The sequence below is a fragment of the Bubalus bubalis genome, chromosome 11 (assembly GCF_019923935.1).
Source record: "Bubalus bubalis isolate 160015118507 breed Murrah chromosome 11, NDDB_SH_1, whole genome shotgun sequence".
Lineage (NCBI taxonomy): Eukaryota > Metazoa > Chordata > Mammalia > Artiodactyla > Bovidae > Bubalus > Bubalus bubalis.
The window spans coordinates 53,431,733-53,454,466 of NC_059167.1; the positions used below are offsets into that span (position 1 = coordinate 53,431,733).

Genomic DNA, 22,734 nt, shown 5'->3' on the forward strand with positions numbered 1-22,734 from the left:
AACAACTCTCCTTAGTCCAAGGCTGACAGACATCAAGAATCAGTAGGACAGGGAGCTGACCCCAGCCCAGAACAAAGCCTGTGAAGTCACCAAATCCAGCATGATTCTGCAGTATCTTCCCTCCAGCGGGGTATGCAAGAGCTTGGTTCTCCATCTGTCTCATCTGAAATTGAGATCCAGGCTTCTATGATTCAATGTACACTTGTGTGTCCACACCCAACTGTGTTCGAAGACCATGCCCTGTAAGCTGAAGGGGCAAGTACAGGCATTTTGTCCAAGGAGGTGGGCCTTCTGCTCCAACTGAACTCAGCTCTACCAGCTCACAGATCCTTTTGGGAAAGGAGAGAAATAAACACTCCCTTCCATGCCTCACTACAGCAGGTTAGTAAAAGTCTAGCTGGAAGAATGGAGAAGGCAATGGCAAGCCCCTCCAGTACTCTTGCCTGGAAAAATCCCATGGACAGAGGAGCCTGGTAGGCTGCACTCCATGGAGTCGCTATGAGTCCGACGCGACTGAGAGACTTCACTTTCACTTTTCACTTTCACGCAATGGAGAAGGAAATGGCAACCCACTCTAGTGTTCTTGCCTGGAGAATCCCAGGGACGGGGGAGCCTGGTGGGTTGCCGTCTATGGGGTCGCACAGAGTCGGACACAACTGACTCGACTTAGCAGCAGCAGCAGCTGGAAGAAGAGCTTTATTGCATATGAGAGGAAAGAAACCACATGCTTTCCTATTTATGTCCTTTCCAACTGTTTGAGAGGTTGGGCTTGGGCTTGACCTGCAACTCCCTGGACCCTGGGGGTCATGCCACCCCAAGTGTAGAAACATCTTTTCTAGAATCCTTCCAGCTTACCTCCACTGTGACTACCATCTTTTCTAGAATCCTTTCAGCTCACCTCCACTGTGACTATGAGTGAAAACTAAAACAGAAGCTGCAGGAAGCCATGCTTACAGCACTGTCCAAGAATAAATCAAATGCTTTTAATAGCAAGAAGTTAAAAATAAAGCAGCTTGTCCTTAAAAATAAAATTTCCTAACACCGCGACAAGTGAACAAGTGCTAGGCTGATCCTTAACCGCTAGCAGACAAGTAAGTGAAAAAAACCAGAGAAGACCCTTTCAGCAATGGCAGCATGGCATATTGAAGATGGCCTGGAGACCAAATAAACTACACTAACTAAACCCTGGTGGTTCCAGAGGTCTTAAGAACTCAAGTGAATTTTTTTTTTTTTACTTTAATGAGAGGTGCATGTCAGGATCAATACTCAATAGAGGTTAGTGTCCTAAGATTAAATTAAAAACATTTTATCAAGAACCAGCAGAACTCATGAAGGTGAAATGAGTGGCTACATGTAGAGAAGCGCATGCCCACCACAAAGTAAGCATTCAGTAAACGATACCTGCTGCTGTTGTTCCCCAGCCTTTCTATTTCTATTTCCAGAACTGCTGCCTCTACATGCTCTGGCTTGGAAGAGGTTGTGGTCTTTATGAATGACCTCCAAGCACCCCAGGGGCCACACATGTGTGAGCTGTGACTCTTACAAGGATGGAAGGGGGAAACCTTGGATCCCCTAGGGTTCCAGAAGGCGCTTGCTGGTAAGAGAATTCATGAAACGAAAATCTAATGGCTGAGGACCTGAAATTCAACAAGCAGTGCCCTACAGTCCTGCGCCTGCTGTACCTTCTTGGTCCTTCTCTGGTAGGCGAAGGCAATATCCTGTCTCTGTTCATTGCTGCGGTTGGTCAGGATGTTGACGATGGTGACCTCATCCACACCTACGAAGATACAAGTTGTGAAGTTACTCAACCATATACTCTAGTCCTTTGGGTTTACAAAGAAGGGTTTAAGCATTTTTTTTTCAACCTGATTGTTCTCTAAACTGAAATACCAAGACATTAAGGTTTGTTCTCTTTCTTTTTGTCAGCACCCTCAACTCAACATGTACATCCTCTTTATTTTTCCTGACAACCTCAAACCTCAAGCCCAACTGGACCTCTAAAATATCCGTATTAAAAAAAAAACAAAAAAAAAAACTACTTTATTCATAAATTGCTTTCTGGAATCAACAATAGGAGGTGCATTTGTGGGCTTCAGCAGTCAAATGAACAACAAAGATTTAGAGGGATTTTAAATGAAGGTCCGGAATTGCCATTTAACTGGGGATTTAACAGACAGTAACTGCAACCTGAATTAATAGAGACAATTATTTATATTTATTGCAGGATTATAGCTATATAAGCAGCTAGGTATAATTTCTATAATTATAGAAACTGTCATGACAAATGAGTCAGATTTAATATGGCAGTTGTATTTTAATAGCGTAATTGATTAATACAATTCTACTTACCGAAGACTAAATTGTTTTGTAAGGAAAATAAACGTTCCACTGCTTTTAATCTTCAATAGGCAATTTTAATAATCAATTTTATAACTTTATTAAAAAGAGTAAGTGTTTTAATCTAAATTAAATCTAAATTGGGAGCTTTGAAGTGCCACCAAAATATTTTAGTACCTATTTTAATTGGAACATGTGTATTTACAAAGATAAGCAATGCCTTCTGGTATCTGAAACTTTGCAATTTTACATCAGAAATATTCCTAACATGCCATTTAACTGAAGAAAGCACAATTTTTAAAATTCAGAAAGTGAAAGGTCTCTCCTGACTGATGATGAACTTTGTTTAATAAAAGGAAGAGCCTTTGCCATAACAGGATAGGTAATTTCTGAGTGAGAGAGAGCACAGTGGTGAAGCCTACAGGGTCATACATGAATTGCAAACAGCCTGGCCTAAAGGAAATCAGGAGTTGCCAAAGTCAGAACTCTCGTGCTCTGAAGCAGAGGTCATGAGCAGACTGACAGAGAAGGTACTCTAAGCTCTCAAGTGTGTTAGAAAGATCAAAAGCAGAAAGTTAGAATTTCTGGGTATAAAAATAAATAAAATTTATTTTTGTATTTATATACTCATTTCTATGTGATTTTATACCGATGTTAGGGCTTCCCAGGTGGCTCAGCAATAAAGAATCTGCCTGCCAATACTGGAGACATGGGTCCTATTTCCGTGTCAGGAAGATGCCCTGGAGAAGGAAATGGCAACCCTCTCTGGTATTCCTGCCTGGGAAATCCCAAGGACAGAGGAGCCTGGGGAGCTACAGTCCATGGGGTGGCAAAAGTTGGGACACAACTTAGCAACTAAACAACATACCAACGTTAGTCAGTTACCTTAACTGCATTTATACCTTCAGCCAGTGTCAATGTTGACACCCAACTGCTGAATATGAAATTATTTCCAAGATGCTTATTTCAGCACTGCATATAATAAATAAACAGCGAAATGTCTAATAACTGATTAAATAAATGTTTTTGTTCATATAATGGGGTACTATATAGACATTTTAAATGATGGTATTAACTGACATGAAAAAATGTTCACAATATACTGTTAAGGAAAAAAATGGGTTGCAAACCAGTATGCCTAATCTAACCTGATTTTTGTCAAATGAATGCTCATGTGTAAGAAAACACAAAAACCTCTTTATACCTCTTTTTTAAAATTTCTATTAAGGGTATAGCTGATTTACGGTATTGTTAGTTTACACCAAAATTTTAATAGTGATCATCTGAGTGGTAGGATTATAGATAATTTCAAGTTTTTGTCCTTTCAATTATCTAGAGTTTCCAAATTCACCATGATGAGCATCAAAAGGGTATTTTGAAAAAATATATACACTGTGAATGGCATATAACCACTGATTTAGAGTCAACTAGTGATTTCACCTCATGAGACTCCTAGTGTGGTTCTAAATACTTTAGTTAGAATAAAACATGATATGCATGATAGTCAGGAACTGTATCTGTATCATTCTCTTTGGTTTCTAAGACATCCTAATGCAAACATCTTACGTAACCTTCACGACAACAACGTGGCAGGGTGGCTATTTCTCTTCCTGGTTTATAGGTGGGGAAGCTGAAGCTGAAGCTGCTGTTACCCATGGAAACATCTGCCCTCCTGGGGTCCTGGTCTCTACACCAGGATAAGGGGATCTGAACCATGACCTCCAGTTCTGCTTCCACAAAACACTAACACATAAAATTGAACTTGAACTTATATTTAGTCTCAATTAGGTCCAAGCCTGATAGATTTCTTCACAGACTCATCAAGGCTTTTGGGACTACTTTAGGGTATGTCTGGGCACATGGGTATGCATGGCTACCCACACAAGTGTGTTCACAGGTGCTCTCTCTCTCAATAGTCTATACCTCTAACTTTATATTAGAAAAAATGCTTGTTTATAAATGTCTTTTTATTTGACACTTAACTTTCTTACCCAAATCTGAAAATGCTGGGAAATAACAAAATACAATTATATCCTCTAACCTCTAATATTTCTGAAACCAATTGGGGTTGCTGACCTGAATTCAGGCCAAGAAAATTGACCCATAAAAAATTATTCTTCCCTGGAAACAAATACAAGGTTGTGTTTGTGTCAGAATAGGTCCTGAGCCCACCTGAATGACAGTCACGTGAAGCTTTTATTAAAAACACAACACCCTGGGCCCCATCCTGAGATCTGATTAAAGACACTTGGGGACATGGGACCTGGGAAGCACCATTTCAACCAGCTCCCTGGTATTCTTTTAGAATCACCACTAGAGGTGGAAAAGCATGGGTAGGGATTGGAAAGACTGCTGGCAATCTGTCTTGTGTATATTAAATTGCTTCTACCACCTGCTTCATACCATTTCTGTCCTTTATTGAGCCCATCTTTGCATGAGATATTCCCTTGGGATCTCTTATTTTCTTGACGAGATCTCTAATCTTTCCCATTCTATTGTTTTCCTTTATTTCTTTGCATTGATCAATGAGGAAGGCTTTCTTATCTCTCCTTGCTGTTGTTTGGAACTCTGCATTCAAATGGGTATACCTTTCCTTTTCTCCTTTGCTTTTCACTTCTCTTCTTTTCACAGCTATTTGCAAGGCTTCCTCAGACGGCCGTTTTGCTTTTTTGCATTTCTTTTTCTTGGTGATGGTCTCAATCCCTGTCTCCTGTACAATGCCACGAACCTCCATCCATAGTTCATCAGGCACTTTGTCTTTCAAATCTAGTCCCTTAAATCTATTTCTCACTTCTACTGTATAATCATAAGGGATTTGATTTAGATCATATCTGAATGGTCTAGTTGTTTCCTCTACTTTCTTCAATTTAAGTCTGAATTTGACAATAAGAAGTTCATGATCTGAGCCACAGTCAGCTCTCGGATTTGTTTTTGCTGACTGTATATACAGCTTCTCCATCTTTGGCTGCAAAGAATATAATCAATCTAACTTCAGTGTTGACCATCTGGTGATGTCCATGAGCAGAGTCTTCTTTTGTGTTGTTGGAAGAGGGTGTTTGTTATGACCAGAGTGTTCTCTTGGCAAAACTCTTATTAGTCTTTGCCCTGCTTCATTCTGTACTCTAAGGCCAAACTTGCCTGTTACTCCAGATGTTTCTTGACTTCCTACTTTTGCATTCCAGTCCCCTATAATGAAAAAGACATCTTTTGGGGGTATTAGTTCTAGAAGGTCTTGTTCAATTTCAGCTTCTTCGGCATTAGTGGTTGGGGCATAGACTTGGATTACCATGATATTGAATGGTTGGCTTTGGAGACGAACAGAGATCATTGTCACTTTTGAGATTGTATCCAAGTACTGCATTTTGGATTCTTTTATTGACTATGAGGGCTACTCCATTTTTTCTAAGGGATTCTTGCCCACAGTAGTAGATATAATGGTCATCTGAATTAAATTTGCCCATTCCAGTCTATTTTGGTTCGCTGATTCCTAAAATGTTGATGTTCACTCTTGCCATCTCCTGTTTGACCACTTCCAATTTGCCTTGAATTATGGACCTAACATTCCAGGTTCCTATGCAATATTGCTCTTTACAGCATTGGACCTTGCTTCTATTACCAGTCACACCCACAACTGGGTGTTGTTTTTGCATATCAGTAACCTCAGATATGCAGATGACACCACCCTTATGACAGAAAGTGAAGAACTAAAGAGCCTTTTGATGAAAGTGAAGGAGGAGCGTGAAAAATTTGGCTTAACACTCAACCATCACTTCATAGCAAATAGATGGGGAAATAGTGCAAACAGTGACAGACTTTAATTCTTTGGGCTCCAAAATCACTGCAGATGGTGACTGCAGCCATGAAATTAAAAGACACTTACTCCTTGGAAGAAAAGTTATGACCAACCTAGACAGCATATTAGAAAGCAGAGACATTACTTTGTCAACAAAGGTCCGTCTAGTCAAGGCTATGGTTTTTCCAGTAGTCGTGTATGGATGTGAGAGTTGGATTATAAAAAAAGCTGAGTGCCAAAGAATTGATGCTTTTGAACTGTGGTGTTGGAGAAGACTCTTGAGAGTCCCTTGGACTGCAAGGAGTTCCAACCAGTCCATTCTAAAGGAAATCAGTCCTGAATGTTCATTGGAAGGATTGATGCTGAAGCTGAAACTCCAATACTTCGGCCACCTGATGTGAAGAACGGACTCATTTGAAAAGACCCTGATACTGGGAAAGATTGAAGGCGGGAGGAGAAGGGGATGACAGAGGATGAGATGGTTGGATGGCATCACCAACTCAATGGACATGAGTTTGAGTGAACCCTGGGAGTTGGTGATGGACAGGGAGGCCTGGTGTGCTGCAGTCCATGGGGTCGCAAAGAGTCTGACACGACTGAGCAACTGAAATGAATTGAACTGACTGAACTGACCAACTGCTTCTGTGAGGTGCAGGGTCAGCTACAATCTTAGGGAAAGAAATGCTTACCTTTGTTCAAAACCCAGGTAAGAAATAACACCTGAAGAAAGTTCACTCCACAAACTTCAGTGCAGTCCCATGCTCTTGATCAATGAAACCTCTCTTAGCAATCAAACAATGAAACTTTCTGTTCACAGCAGCTTAGCATTTAGCCAACTGTCAGAATCCAATCCAATTATTGGAACTCCCCATAAAGAGCCTGCGTGGTTAACCTGAATCTCACCTGGGAGGCAGCAACGGCTATAGTCTGAAGGCATCTCAGTGTATTTAACTAAATTATTCATCACGCAAACAGCCTGCTGTGATGCAGTATCTAGCATGCTGGGACCCCTGACCAGTGAAGGATCTGATACATTACACAAATGCTAATACCAGCAACTACAGAGACAACTCAAAATGGTCTACCAGTAGAAGCCCCTCCTCCTTCTGAAAGCCTTACCTACATCAGCTGTTTCTCCCCTACCTTTGTCTTCAAGTTTCAAATCGAACTAGAAAGAGGAAAAAAAAAATCACTGGGCCCAGGATCAATGGTTGAGTCAAAGCCACTTAAGGCATATCCTACGTTGGAACAGTAGGATGCACACATCTGCCAGTGGGATTTAATCATCTTATCTTCAGAACACCGCTGCTTCCTCTCAACCTGCTATCGTAATTGGTGAGACGGTAATTCCTGCGGAAAATGGTTCAGTCCAGGTTGAAGCTGCAAGGGTCATCCGGTGACTCATCACTTCTGCCCAGGATGCAGCTGAAGGACGATGGCCGAACACTCAGCTGCCTATGTCAGCACAATCACCGTCAAAAAAATACACAGCGAGTACCAGCACTCCAGGAAACCTCTACACTGAACAAAGTTAATCCCGGCGCGGGTGCCTCTGCCACTCTGGATCTGTACTCTCTGCTCTTTTGTGCCCGTATGAAGGGTAGTGTTTGCTGAGAGAAGAAGCCTAGCTTGAAAATAAACTGTGTGAGTGAAGCAAAAGCATAAAAAAACCAACAAACTTGAATAACGCCTTTTTCCTCTTCCCATTCTTCTTGTGTTGGATATGGACGGTCACAAAGTAATGTGAGCAAAGCCTCAACTGGGAAACAGTGACACGGATGGGCGATCCCACAGAACGTGGGTGCAAACACAGTAAATTCTGTGATTCAGACAGATTTTTTAAAATGTTTTTTCAATTTAGTTTTTATTTTATATTGGAATATAGGTGATTTACAATGTTGTGTTAGTTTCACTGTACAGCAAAGTGATTCAGTTATACATGTACATAAATCTACTCTTTTTCAGATTCTTTCCCCATATAGGTTATTACAGAATACTGAATTGAGTTCCCTGTGCTATACAGTAGGTCCTTCTTGGTTATCTATTTTATGTATAGTAGTGTGTATATGTTAATCCTAGCCTCCTAATTTATCGCTCCCTCCAATCCTTCCCCTTTGGTAACTGTAAGTTTATTTTTGAAATCTGTTAAGTCTGTTTTGCAAATAAATTCATTTGTATCATACTTTTAGATTCCACATATAAGTGATATCATGATATTTGTCCTTCTCTGACTTACTTTACCTAGAGATGATAATCTCTAGGTCCATCAATGCCACAAATGGCATTATTTAATTCTTTATTATGGCTGAGTAATATCCTATCATATATGTGTATCACATCTACTTTATCCAGTCCTCTGCCAACGGACATCAAATGTCTTTTCAGCACTAAGAGAAGTTAAAATTTTCAAGACTGATGAGGATCTAAGACACACATTTATTTGGCCCCTGAGAGAAAATAGCACAAAACTTTTTAAGCATTTATTCCTTGAATGAAAATGGCTGGCCAATCTTCTCAGCTAACTATAAAATAGTCCACTCTGAGCTAGGGCATCTGGAAAATCAGTCTCTGATCTAAATGCCAGTCACCTGAAGCCACAGTTCTGGCAAGTGATACCACGGGAAGGCACCATTGACAAGCAGGGTTCACACAGAAAACTCCGGGGTCGTGGGTCTCTTAAACCATCAGTCATAGTTTTAAAACAAAGAACACTTGCAGTCTAAAATAATGGTTGAATCCAAACCCACAAAATGGGCCTCCTGGAGTCTCCTCCTCTCTGCGGGTGGAAACCCCAGGCCTGCTCCACACGTGGCATTCCATGGAAAATGTGTATCCTTCCTGACCATGGCAAGGAACCAAGAGGCCATTCTGAACAGGATGCTGACTCACATCTGCCAAGACACTCTGCTTGCAGAGAGAAAATAGATTTCATTATGCTTGATAAAGGACTCAGGAGGCCCTCAGGGCAGGGCTGACTGGTTAGAAAATAAAGGAAAACTGCCCAGATCTGCTCCTTATCTAGATCACAGGAAAAACCAGGACTTGGCTTAGATTACTGGGCATATCAGTATCAAAGCTCGGAAACCACCTTTGCAATAAGGTCAAAGGAAGGCCATGAGAGAAAGACTCATGGGTTTTATTAAAACAGTATCAACTAATCACTGAATACCTACAATTCGCCAGACATTTTACGAGGTACTTTGTGCAAACAAATCTCTATTGCAATTGTCACCGTGTCTGTGTGTGAGGGGTGCTATGGTCACCTCCACTGTACCCGGTGAGGAAACCAATGCTCGCAAGGCAAGGGCTCACCCAAGGTCACACAAGGAAGTCACTTGCAGAGCTGGGATTCAAGTCAGGATTAAAGACCTGCATTGGGCTGTTCTGCTCCTGTTAGAGAAAACTAACCAAAACTAAAACATGAGGCAAGAGGAAGGGAACATGTCCTCTGAGTGCAGCTAACTGCCCTCCAGGACTTTCTCCAGGGCTCGCTCTCACTCGACTGGCCACTCACCGCTGATTATAGCACAGGCTCGATGGCTTAGGTGTTCACCTGTAGATTTTGGTCCAGTAGAAAGGATAGTTCCCAAGATTATGGCTTCAGTGCTATCAAACTCATGAATGGTCTTGTATCCAGCCCAGTAAACTTCTTCTCTCATTCTTTTCTCAGTGCTTATAAACAACCAGCCTCTCAAATTTCCTTTGAACCAGCCCTATCTCAATGAATTAAAGTTGACATGTGTTTATCCTGTATCACATGAGTATCCTGTATACTCTTATGAGTCACATTTGTACCTTTCTGGAATTATACTTTGGTGCTTTTTTACATGGCACTCCTCCATCTTGTTCCTAAAAATCATCTGAGACAGTAATGCATCTGTTTGTCTATAGAACTGGATTTACTATTCAGAACATACAAATGTACAACCATCAAATAATCTTTAGATAACATTTGCCACACAGTAACAATGCACAGCCACTGATGAGATAACCCCACTGAGGTTTTTTTAAGAGAAAGAGCTAGAAGACCCTCTTCTGAAAATAGCCATTCATCACTCAGCAGGAACCTAAAGTGCCAACAAGAGTGATTTTAGGGACAGGGAAGCACATGCATGTACACACACACACACACGCACACCATTGCCCAAAGTATCCTTCCTACCATCTGACACGGTGCTACCTGGCCTGATTCAGAGAAAGCACAGTTTAGCTAACTACCTCTAAGAAGAAGGTTCGGCTGAGAAATTAAATTTCTTCTATTCCCATTCTGCTCTGGTCTCACCTCAGCTGAGTCCCTTAGAAAGGATTTAAGCATCATCTCTTTGGTAATCCCACTGGATTCTTTAATAATCTAGAACCCTGTCGGCCTTCTGTGCATAATCACATTTCTGTGATACTACAGGACCAGCAGAAAAACACAAGGGCCACTGCTCAAGATCCAAATCAAATAAAACTGCAAATGAAGGATCGTGCATAAAATGCAAGCAGCAATTTGTGCCCTGTCGCTCTACCAGCCTCCTGAGTCAGTAAGTAAAACATCTGAACAGATGCAAGAGAAACTGCCACACTCACCCTGAGCTCAGCTGACAGAGAAGTTACTATTTATTGCCCCAGCACTGCAGACACCAGATAAGAATGTGGTGACTTCCATGGTCCCTGGGAGTCACCGGTATTTGATTTCCTCAATGGACAAGAGGTAACGGTTTTTTACAAAAGAAAGAACTGAGAGGCAGGCAACAACAGCCAATGCCTACAATGAGAAAGGCACCAGGGACTCCTTTACCCAGGTTTCACAGGCTCCTTAGCTTGAGTGTGGCATCTACATACCTGAGTAGACAATGATCTTCTTGAAGAAAGTCAGAAAATCGGTGCCCGCAATAAAGGTGGCTATGACTCAGCACTGGTCACTTTGCTCCCAGCAGTGCTGTAAGATGAGAGCTCAGTCTAGAGAAGACTTGAACACAGAAGAGACAGTCTTCAACGGGAAGGTTGTGTTCCCTTCTATTCAACTTCCAGGATGGTGAGAAGGCCCTGGGCTATGTGAGTCACAAAGGCCGTTCCCACAAGCGGGCTCGCACTCAAACTTGGGGGTTCTTGGTTTGGGCCCTCACCTCCAAAGCCCCTCCCAGAGGAGAGAAGCTACTTTTTCCCAGCCAATCTGCCTCCCAGCATCTTCAAGAAAATACATTCCTAATTGCTGTCTCAACTGAATAAATATGCCTATAGGTATGCAGGTGAAATGCAAAACACACATCCTGACTTGCTTCCCACTGCCATGGGATGTTAGTCTTCTAGCCATGCTTGAAAACTTAAGCAGTTCCATTTTAAAAGTATAAAAAAAAAAAAAAAAGTGCAAAAACTTGCAGCATTTATGCTTCTATACTTGTGCTAATAAGAAGTGGGGGAAAAACACCCGCTATTGCAACCCTTCCGGAGAACACAAATACAGCTAAAATCAAAACTGGCAATAATAATAGGGCAACTCATTACCCTCCCCTTCCAGAGAAAGAGAGACCAAAGCTGTACCAATTTATTGGCACTTACTCTAACTCTCGGGTTGTGCTGCTTCTAATTACAATCTATTTTATGGAGTCTAGATTCATCCTTTTCTAATTTAGCTGACTTTCCTTTCTAGTTATTTGGACCCATATGGTAAACCACTCACAGCTGTGTTGTACACTCCACAGTATATATTTAACCCAAGGCCAATCTAGACCAAGAGACCCCTACAGATTTAAGTCTCAGCAACCTCTTGTTAATTAAGCAATATTACTACTTTTGCACGGCTTTATTCAGTTTCTAACTAGACATTAATTGAGGTAAGTAATTGCAGAGTCTACCTCAAGCCAGAACATACACAAAACAATCATGCATTTGGTTGAGGTGAGATACACGGAATACTGAGACCCCTTAAAACCAGAAACAAAGCAGACTTTCAAGGCATGAGCTAACCTCACTAGGGGACTGTTAATCCTTTGTGGATATGGTCCGGATTCCGGATCTGTCTTTTGCTGCCTTATCTTGCCAGCCATGTGTCCACACTCACCTTTAAGCTCTGGTATCTGTGTACATTTTCACTACTATACAGGTTAACTATGTACCTTCTCACATGATCCCAGTGGCCTGGGTGTTAGAAAAGTTAATGAAATGAAGCCCTCACTCTCAATGAACTCACATTCTAGTAGGAGGAGACAAATCCGTAGATAAATAACTTTAACACAATGTGACAAGAGCTATAAATGAGATGAAAAGTATTATGAGACACAGTCAAGGAATAATTGATTCTGCCTTCCTGCTAAGAGAAAGCTTGGAGAAGAGGCTGTGCATTGGCTCAAGAGATGAGTGAGGGGACTTCACTGTCGGTCTAGTAGTTAACACTCCACGCTTCAAATCAGGGGATGGTGGGGAGGAAGGTTCAATTCCTGGTTGGGAAACTAAGATCCCACAAGCCATGTGGCATGGCCAAAAAAAGTTTGCCAAAAGAGAGAGAGGGATAAGTGGGAACTGCCCAGATGTTAGAAGTGGGATAACACTCCCACTAGAGGAGGGCTGCACATTCCTGAGAGAGCAAAGGCTCTGTGTGGGGCATGAAATAGCCTGGAGATGAGGCTAGACAGAGAATCTGTCACGGATGAGGCAAGGAGGCTCTTTAGAAATAAAGACAGATGCCCTCGAAGCCCAGATGAGAGATTTTAAGGGCAGAGGGGAAGGGAGGGATGAGAGCTACTTTGAGGCCTTCTGACCAGTCTATGCAGCACCACCCTACAGATCTCAGCCAGGTCTGCCCCTGCTCACCCTCCCCACTGCAGGCTTGCCCCAGTTCACAGTTCTCGTGTTTAACAGCAATGAGTAACCCTCAGCCACAGGTGATCTGCTCGCAGCCCTTCTTCCTTACAGCACTCAGATGACAGGACAGTCAATGTACGTTAGGCAGTACAAGTAATGCCTAGCATGCTCTCATTTGGCACACGCACAAACACGTAGCACACACACCTGGGCTACACCATCTGAGAGGGAGGCCACAGAGAGGCACCTTTTCATGGACCTTTGGCTTTTGTTTGTATCAGCATTTGAGGTTTACCCTTTGTTTCCTTTGATATCAAGGAAGCACCAATTATTTGCATTGTGTTCTGGAAAAGGGTTTGAGGTGGAAGCTGGGTAAGGTGTGGCACAAGCTTCTTAATTACACTTAAAGTGAAAGGCATTCTAAAAGGGAAGGTAAGATCTTAATTAGCTCATTTTTTTTGTTGTTGTTGTTTTAAAGTAGTGTTAATATCTTAAAAGATCAAGAAGAAGGAGAAAAAAAACCAAAAAGGGATATGACTTTCTCAACTATAGCTGACCCTTGAACAACTCAGGGATTTAGGATGCTGACCCTCCCCACAGTGGAAAATCCACATATAACTTATAGTCAACCCTCCACATAATTGATTTCATACCCATGCATCTAACCAACCTCTGACTGTGTAGTACTATAGAACTCACTATTGAAAAATATCCATGTAAGTGTAGTTCAAACCCATGTTGTTCAGGAGTCAACTGTAATAACTTCATTTGCTTTTAATTTGGTTTACTGCTTCCCGTTACAAAGGTAATATATGTCATCATAGAGAATTTGGAAAATACAGAATATATTGAAATTATATATATATATATATATATATATGTATACACACACACACACACAGAACAATACCTTATTTTTTCTTTCTGACATAAAAAAATTGTTGTGGTGTGATCACACTGTATATACTATTTTAGGAAGAGAGAGCTTAACCATGAGTCTCGTGAGATCTTAGTTCCCTGACCAGGGGTTGAACTCAAGCCCCTGGACCACCAGGGAATTCCCTGTATATACTATTTTATGTCCATTTTTTATGCAATTGACAAATCTAAGGTGAAATTTATGTTAAAATGAGTGTGCCAAAAGTGATTTCAAGGATGGTTGCACAAATCTGTGAATATACTAGGAAAAAAACAAACATTGAATTGTACATTTTCTATAGGTGAATTGTATGGGATATGAATTTTATCTCAATAGCAATGTAAAACAACTGTTTATAAACTTTACTTTTCATATTGTGGTGACAATCTACAGATATTCTATGTAATATAAATAGAGCTATCATAATTTACTAAGTCACTCCCCAGCTAGAAGAGAGACCTGGATTTGTCAACATCATGACCAATACTGACAGTAACATCTTTGCTACAACACTGAGCTCTGTATGGGTATCACAGTCTTTCCTCTCAAGAGTATCTTAGAAGAATTTAAGGTTCTAAATATACCAAAAATCTAGAAATTATTTTTAAGGGTCAACAGATTTAAGAAAATTCAGTTACTCTGTAAAACCACTAGGCACCAAAAATAAATAAATAAAAAGTCCTAAGTGGGACTCCTGGGCATTACGTTTGGGAAAGAAGACAACAGGGGGCCAAAAGCTGGACCTACAAATATGACATATATCTGATATCTCTAAAATCACAGATAGAAAATGTTCTCATGCCTGAACACAACTTATGGCAAAGTAATAAGTCCGGTCCTGCCAAGTGGGTGGCGTAACATTAGGGTGCGTGAGAACACAGCCCTGGAGCTGGACTGAGTCACAATCAAATCCCAGTCTGAACCACAGTCAAGAGACCTGGAGCACGTTAATCCTAAATTGTGTCCTCCATCTATTGGGGATGATAGCACCTAGCATGAGAGGATTAATCTGAAGTTCACCTAGGAATAATGTTCCTGAAGTGCTTGGTGCCATGCCAGCCCATAACGAGCAGCACTCAATAAGGAGCTCCTACAACCCTGATAATGGTGATGTCAGCTGCATTTGACCAAACGGGAATGTAGGAATCCAAATCTTAGCTCTCCAGACGTTTCTGCTTAGAAACTTGAGTATTTTTCTACTAACTCGAAAGGGCCTGAAGGTATTTTTATTACCCTGGGAGTTTCAGCTGTTACCAGAGTTCACTTGCGCAATCTTTACATTCCAGCGCGCTAAAAGCTTTCTCATGCAGGGATAAAAGCAGCCTTTGTCTTAAGCTTGTAAAAGGCACCATCTTTGTTAGATGAATGAGCTGTTAAACTTTGATTGTATCTCTACAATGGCTTGTTGGGAAGCCCTAGAATATAGGCACATCCAAATAGTGAGATGGGGTGAGTTTATAGGAGAGCAGACTGTGTGTGCGTGTGTTAAGGTAACATACTCTGAGTTGTCTATATGGCAGGCACCACGCTACGTGCTTCATACTTCACAACAACCCTGTGAGGTGGGAACTTTTATTAACTCCCCCTTTATAGTAAGGAAGTTCAGGCTTAAAGAAGCTAAATGTTTTCCCAGAGTCTGCGGTTAGTAAATTAGTGGCAGAGCTAAGATTTGAAGCCGCAAACACACATGCTCTCATCCACCAGGTTCCACCAAGTAGAACTGACTGCAGGGAGATAAGACCTGCAGATTTTAGTCTCACTTCCTGATTAGTGACTTCCTGACTTCCCAGGCTGGCCTTTGACAAGTATGGTCATTTAAAAGCACCAAAAGAGATGGCTTTTTGAAGGTTAGTTAGCTGTCCAGGCCAGACGTGCCCACAGTGTCCTCATGGAAACTAGGGTTGCTTTGAGGCTGATGACGCAAGCCTATGTCGCATCAGAACCACAGGACCTAAAGGATCTTTCTACATTCCTTCTTATCCCCCGAAACACAGTATCCAGTTTCTCCAAGGGTTTTAGGAAAGGTGACTATGCAATTTATCCTGCAAAATACGACAGTTCTGAGGGTGCAAGGGGGCACAATCAGTAAATATGCAGGCATAATGGGGATATACGGTCATCCCAGTTTTAGGCCCCCCACGTTACCCTGACTGAGGTCAGGTCCCCAGTCTGAAGTGACCTGTATGTGAACTGTTGGGGTGTGTCAACAAGCAAAAACACTCTATTATCCTAATGTCCTGCGGCTCGTCAGCAGGGGATGAACCAGCAGTCAGAATAGCTGCTGGATCACATCTGTGTCTCTCAAGCTTTGCAGGTAAAGAAGTGCTTTCTCCAAAGGGGGAAAAGAGTGTGGTGAATCACAAGCATCACCACAATCATCGCAGTGTTTCCAGGGAGCCAGGGATGGAGCAACCCCAGAGGTACATGCTTCATCAACAGAAGCCTGAAAGTCTGGTCACAGGCTTTTATAGATACAGAAAACAGCATGATGACCTGAACAGGTCCTTGCTCAACTCTACCCGCAAAATGCTTTATCTGCTTTATTTCAGAATGGAAGCTTTTATGCCTCCTGGTCCTCTCTTACTCATCCTGGAACTCTAAGAAATACAGTCATCCCGACAGCTCTTTAAATCTAAGCTCTAGGCCCAAGGAGTGACATAACTTGTGGAGTTAAAAAAAAAAAAAGCCTGGATTTTTTGCTCATTAGATCAATCTAAGAGCAAAGCAGCAAAATGTATCCAGCAATTTTCCAACAAAAGTGATGAAATTCAAGGGGACTTAGGACCACAAAGAGGCCCTTAGGGATCACCATGACCAATCTCTTCCTTACAGAAGGGGTACTGAGGCCTCTGAGCCCAAGGCACACACCCAGGGCATCAGGCCTCCTGGCCCTGAAATATAAGCTTATATCCATGTCACTATGCCATTCGGTTAACTTCTCATCTTTAAATCTTCTCTCTCCAAGGGGAGGAGAGAGGGAGGAAGCTGGAAAGAAGAAGGGAAGGATGGGATGGGGTAGGTTTGGATCACTTCATTAAAGCTCAATGACAATTTCAAATGACCAGTGTATGAAGATGAAAGAGAGACTAATAACATTTTGGTGAGAGTCTGACAAGACGATAAACATATGGCTTACCTTTGGTCTTGATGGCTGTTTCAATGTTCAGAGCATCCCGCTCAGCATCAAAGTTAGTGTACGCTTTGACTGACCCGTATGCACTTGGAGGTGTGGAGTGCTGAGGTTAAAACACAAACACACTGAAGTCATACACATTTAAAATCTTTTTGTTGAAATGTCAATTACTAAAATTTTTTCTCCTATTGTTTTGTTTTTTAGCAATTCACATCATTCTTAGGCCAGGGAACTTGTAAGTATTCCTTGTTTCCAATGAGAATTCTTCAAAGCCTCAACTAGTTAAGAATTTGATAAATCTATTTTTACTTTTCATCTTAATTTTTGTGCAAGCTCAAAGTGGACAACACAAAGCTGGGTACTTGAAACCACCTGTTTCTCTGGGGAAGGCTTTGAAGAGCACAAAACCGGGCTGGCAACAATTTGAAACAAGCTGGAAATGTGGAAATGCCTGAATGACAAGTGTGTTTTGCCAAGTTTTTGCTACAGGCACATGAATTTCCACTGGGCCTGTATCACAGTTCTTTAAAAAGCAAATGCAGAGTGCCTGCCTGCTTTTCTCTATCAGATAAGTGAGGGAAGTGTCTTCCTCCTACCCCTACTTTGGCCACAGACGTGGCATCAAGGTGGTCAGGCCACATGGCCCACATCCTCTACATACTGGCCAAGTTCCATCTCTTTTCTCTCCTCTCTCTACCCTCCCTTCTGCTTTTTTTTTTTTTTAACTTTTTACTTTATATTGGGTGTATAGCCAAGTAACAATGTTATGATAGTTGCAGGTCCACAGCAAAGCAACTCAGCCACACGTGACATGCATCCACTCTCCTCCAAATTCCCCTCCTATCCAGGCTCACTGAGCTCTACTCAATGCCACATAACATTGAGCACAGCTCCCAATGTATACATATTTCTCCAGACAAGACATACAGGTGGCCAAGAGGCACATGAAAAGATGTTCAACATTGCTAATTATTAGAGAAATACAAATCAAAACTCCAATGAGATATCACTTAACACCAGTCAGAATGGCCATCATCATAAAACCCCTCTGCTGTCTTTCACACAATCCCTTCCACCAACTACTCTTCCTAGAATTTTGTTTTTCTGTCTTTTAAACCATGCACTCACTCTTGCTTTCCAGTGCTTTTCAAGGCCCTGGAAAGCTGTTCTTGATACTGTTCTTGATCTGAGGGCCCCACCCTAGACTGAGGTAACAGCAGTTTTATATCAGTTCTCCTTTCCAAAGTGTTAACTTTTCTCCTTTGAAATGCTTACAGCTTTATTCCCCCTTGCTATCCAGTCGTAAAGCAAAGGACAGACTAAACAGCACTGGCAATGTTCTTTAGGCTGGCTGAAGGGCGGTGGAGCTATCCACCACCTTCAGCACCAAGGCTCCCCCATCCTACCTCCCCCTAGAACATATGTCCCATTATACATGACTTTGTCATGGCTCAGTTTCTGGAAAGAGTAAGAGACCGAGTCACCCTGACCTACCTTTCCACACACACACATCACGTTACAAGGCATCCCGGCATTTATTATTAATAGCAGGGAGGTTGAACAGGTAAACAACTAAGATGCCATCCTTTCAAATGGCTCCCAGGACAAACCCATGAATCTAAGTTCATGACTGGACAGAATATTTTACACTAACTTGTGATCATCTTGGCTAAACAGTAAATCCAGTTAATATATATAACTGAAACCCAGTGGACTATCAAGGTGTTTTTCATTATAATTTCACTAAACTTTCCAGTAATTAACTCAATGGAAATAGAACAGACAATCAAGAAAAGGTAAGGACAGAGCATTATTCTGAAATACTGACTAGATATGTTAGAGTGGCTACAAAACAAGTAAAGAAATCTATGGGAACACATTTTCCTATTTATTAACAATTCCAACTATTATTTACAAAGGCAGGCAGTCTAGGCATTGAGCCATATGAAATGTGGCTTCGTATAGCAGGTGCTATGTCATCTCATTTCAAAAACAACGGTGAGTAGGGAAACGTTTTGCATACTTTTATATCTCTGGAAATAGAATTAAATGGGCAATTGAAGCAATCACCTGTAAAATTCATTTATCCGAAATTCAAATTAAGAAGGCAAAAGTAATGTTTTTCTTCCCTCAATGTGCTAGAGAATACATGACATTTTCTGCTGCAGTCCCATCTCTGCACACCAAGAAACACATCATACCTGAGGAACTTCAAAGGCCACATGAAAAGCGCTCTTATGAAACCTGATACTAAAAACGAATTAATGATCTACTCCATTAAGAAAAAAATTATTTAGACTTGTCTGGACCTCAGTGTGCCACTTGTATGGTTGCCAGCAACAGTATGCACAAGGTCCAAGAGCAAAGTATACGCCGTACGATTTGTGCTTGCACCAATGATGTCATCGGAACATTTTATTGGTAAGCATCAGGGACGGAGGATTCTGTTCCTCATGACCCAGGCTGCTTTTGACCCACTTGAGTGCTTTGTATTTTAATTTCAGTGACAGCATATTTTGAAATATCTCTAAGATATGCCTACAGACCAGTGTCACTGCGGAGTTTCTGTAAAAGCCAGTTCTGCTAAGATGACCTGGAAGATGTATGGTATTACTAGGTAATTTACACATTCACAACTTTATATTCTACTTTATTCTAAAAGCATTTGCAATGACTTATAATTTTGAATATAGCTTTCAAAATTTTTGACTGTAAAACAAAACAAAAAAAAACCAAATGCATCAGAATGTCTAGGTTCCTGTGAAAGACAAATACAATTCTGAGCTCCCTGGAAGCCAAAGCAAAAAAAGCATCACGATGAATTAGAATATAGAATACTTTTATTATTTAGTTTAAAAAAATTCTAGCCGTTTTAGAGAAAAGCTTTTCCAAAACATGCAGGATCATTTTCAATATGACTGCAGCTTGATGCAGCCATTAATAAAACCTGAGGGCGTGATGCTAAAAGTTCTGTGTCATCATAACAAGTACTATCACTGGCATGTTAAGTGTATAGCAGGATAAAGTTCCAGGCACATCAGTGTCACTAGTGCATGCCCAATTTTGATCTGACACCAAAACAGTTTCTGGAGCCATAACATTTCTTTCAAATTGAACTACCAGGAACAGCTAAAGTAATGGGGAAGACAGGAACCAAGAGGGGAACGAGTATCTTAATTCCGTCCTCATTTTCTTTAGATGGACAAGGAAAAGAAGGGGCACAGTTACCCAGAGATGCCCAACTATCAAAAATTACACAAAATGAAAATGATATACTTACATCCCCCTCCAAACTGAGCTTGCACAGAATTTCATGAACGGTAGACATTTTGAAAGAAGCTGGAAAAAAAGTACAACAAAAAGTCCTTATTATGAAGAGACGTTCCCTTCCCCTGAAGCACAGTAATTCATTATACTAATCTCTACTTCTTGGACCATTTCATCTGGTGATACTAGAGTAATATTTGCAAATAGATGCAATTCTCATCTTGTGACTCAGAAAATTAAAGCTGAGAGATTGTTTGCATTGTTTGGGATGGACTACAGAACTATCTAGTTTGGTTCCTGGTCTGCTCAAAGAGAACTTGGGATGACTGACTTGTAAATACAAAAATCAAAATGCTTCCCAACAGCAGCGCAACTTGTCCAAACAGGAGGAGACTGAATCTTTTGGTTCTTTTGTTCCTAAAAAACAGTAATCTTGGCAAACTAGCCATTACTTCAGTATTTTTCACCAGTAATTTAATATATGGAAAAGGGTCTGCAAACTATGGATGTGAATTGAAATCAACAGCATTTCATGGTGGCTCATTCCTAAATAGAGCCCTTTATTACTATCCGTAATTATTCTCTTAGCTCACCAATGATGAGAGGTATTAGAAGACATTAAACTGTTGATGAGAAAGACAATGGACATATCTTCTGATGTTAACTCATCCTATGAAAGAGTAATAATCCTTGTATTTAAGATTCAAAATGGCTGAAATGATGTCATCTTCCAGTTAATACACTTAACCGGGCAGTGATACCACAGCCTGATGAATTGACTTTCCAGCTTTGTGATCACAGTTCTCGGAATTGATGCACCAACCCCTGCCAAAAAAAGTGCTCAACTGGCAAGAAATTTATCTCAGCCGAGACAAGACAGATCATTCAGCAGCAGCCTCCCCAAAATAAAGAAAATAGAGCAAAGCTGTGTCCTCAAATAGTGGAAATGACCTCTGAACTACAGCAACTCCTGTTTTGCTCTTTTATTATTATTTTTATGTTTTTATATATTTGCACCAGGTCCTAGTCATGGCATGTGGGATCCTTGATCCTGAGGAATGCAGGATCTTCAGCTGCAGCATGTGAAATCTAGTTCACTGAACAGGAACAGAACCTGGGCCCCCTACATCGGGAGTGCCGAGTCTTAGCCACTGGACCACCCAGGAAGTCCCTGCTCTTTTTGCTTAATGTTGTCTGATCAAGGAAATAGTTTCCATGCAATTCAGCTTTCTGTTTTCTTCCAATAGTTTGCTTAGTTTACATGTTTTCATACAACTGGCTTGGAGGGAGTATTTTGACACAGACATTTTCTCATTTATCAGAAAGCTCTGGACTAGGCAGATTCCAGGCTCTGTGGGGAGTGAGTTTTAAGAATGTAAGAGAAGAGGATTTGCCTTTATTTGTGGTTATGGAAATATTTCTGCAAGACTTTCACAATGAACTTTGTCCTACACCAACTCTTCTCTCTCGACTGATGCTTATAGAAACTTTTTGAGCATGGCAAAAAGGAAAGTCACAGCTATTCCAACTCCTCCATTCCCACAACTCTCAGACACTATCACATACACTCCCAATCCCTGCAATATACCCCACCACTGGGATATAATCCTAATTTGTAAAGTTGTCCTCCATAAATAAACTGTGGTACATCAAGATAATGTAGTATTATTTAGCACTAAAAAGAAATGAGCTATCAAGTCATGAACAGACACAGAGATAACAAATGCATATTACTAAGTGAAAAAATCAGTGTGAAAAAGCTACATATTGTATGATTCCAATTATATGACATTCATGAAAAGGCACAACCATGGAGACAGTAAAAGGCTCAGTGGTTGCCAGGGATTAGAGGGTAAGGAGGGAGGGAAGAACTGGCGGAGCATAGAAGATTTTTAGGGCTGTGATACTATAACAGTGGATACATATTATTATACGTCTGTGAAAACCCATAGAATTTACAACACCAAGAGTGAAGCCTAATATAAACTATGGGATTTGAGTGACAATGATGTGTCAATGTAGGTTCAGCAATTAAAACAAATGCACTGCTCTGGTGGGGGATCTTGAGAGTTAAGGAGGCTGTGTGTGTAGAGGGGGTGCTGGAAATACACACTCTGTACTTTGCACTCAATTTTTCTGTGAACCTAAAACAGCCCTCAAAAGTCTACTTTCTTTAAGAGTAGCCAGACTGTCCAGGGGCTTCCCCTGTAGCTAAGAATCTGCCTGCAATGCAGGGAGACCTGGGTTCAATCCCTGGGTTGGGAAGATCCCCTGGAGTAGGAAAATGAATACCCACTCCAGTACTCTTGCCTGGAGAACCCCTATAGACAGAGGAGCCTGGTGGGCTGCAGTCCATGGGGTCGCAGAGTCGGAAACAACCGAGTGACTAAGCACAGCACATCGCACAGGCTGTCCACTAGCTACCAGCCACACGGCGACCAGACAGCCACCGGCTATCAGACACTGAAAGGTGCTCAGTCCAAACTGAGATGTGCTCAA

The 22,734-nt window shown here is 41.3% G+C and overlaps 1 protein-coding gene across 1 annotated transcript in view; it reads right to left on the bottom strand.

Moving 5' to 3' along the window:
* ANXA2 (annexin A2) overlaps positions 1-22,734 on the bottom strand; it is a 44,535-nt gene that overhangs the window by 13,156 nt on the left and 8,645 nt on the right. The window contains exons 2-4 of the mRNA XM_006043275.4: positions 20,249-20,307; positions 16,972-17,071; positions 1,683-1,777 (exon numbers count right to left, since the gene is read on the bottom strand). Of these exons, the coding sequence (XP_006043337.1) occupies positions 1,683-1,777; positions 16,972-17,071; positions 20,249-20,296 (243 nt within the window). The 5' untranslated portion in view covers positions 20,297-20,307. The remainder of the gene's footprint in view (positions 1-1,682; positions 1,778-16,971; positions 17,072-20,248; positions 20,308-22,734) is intronic.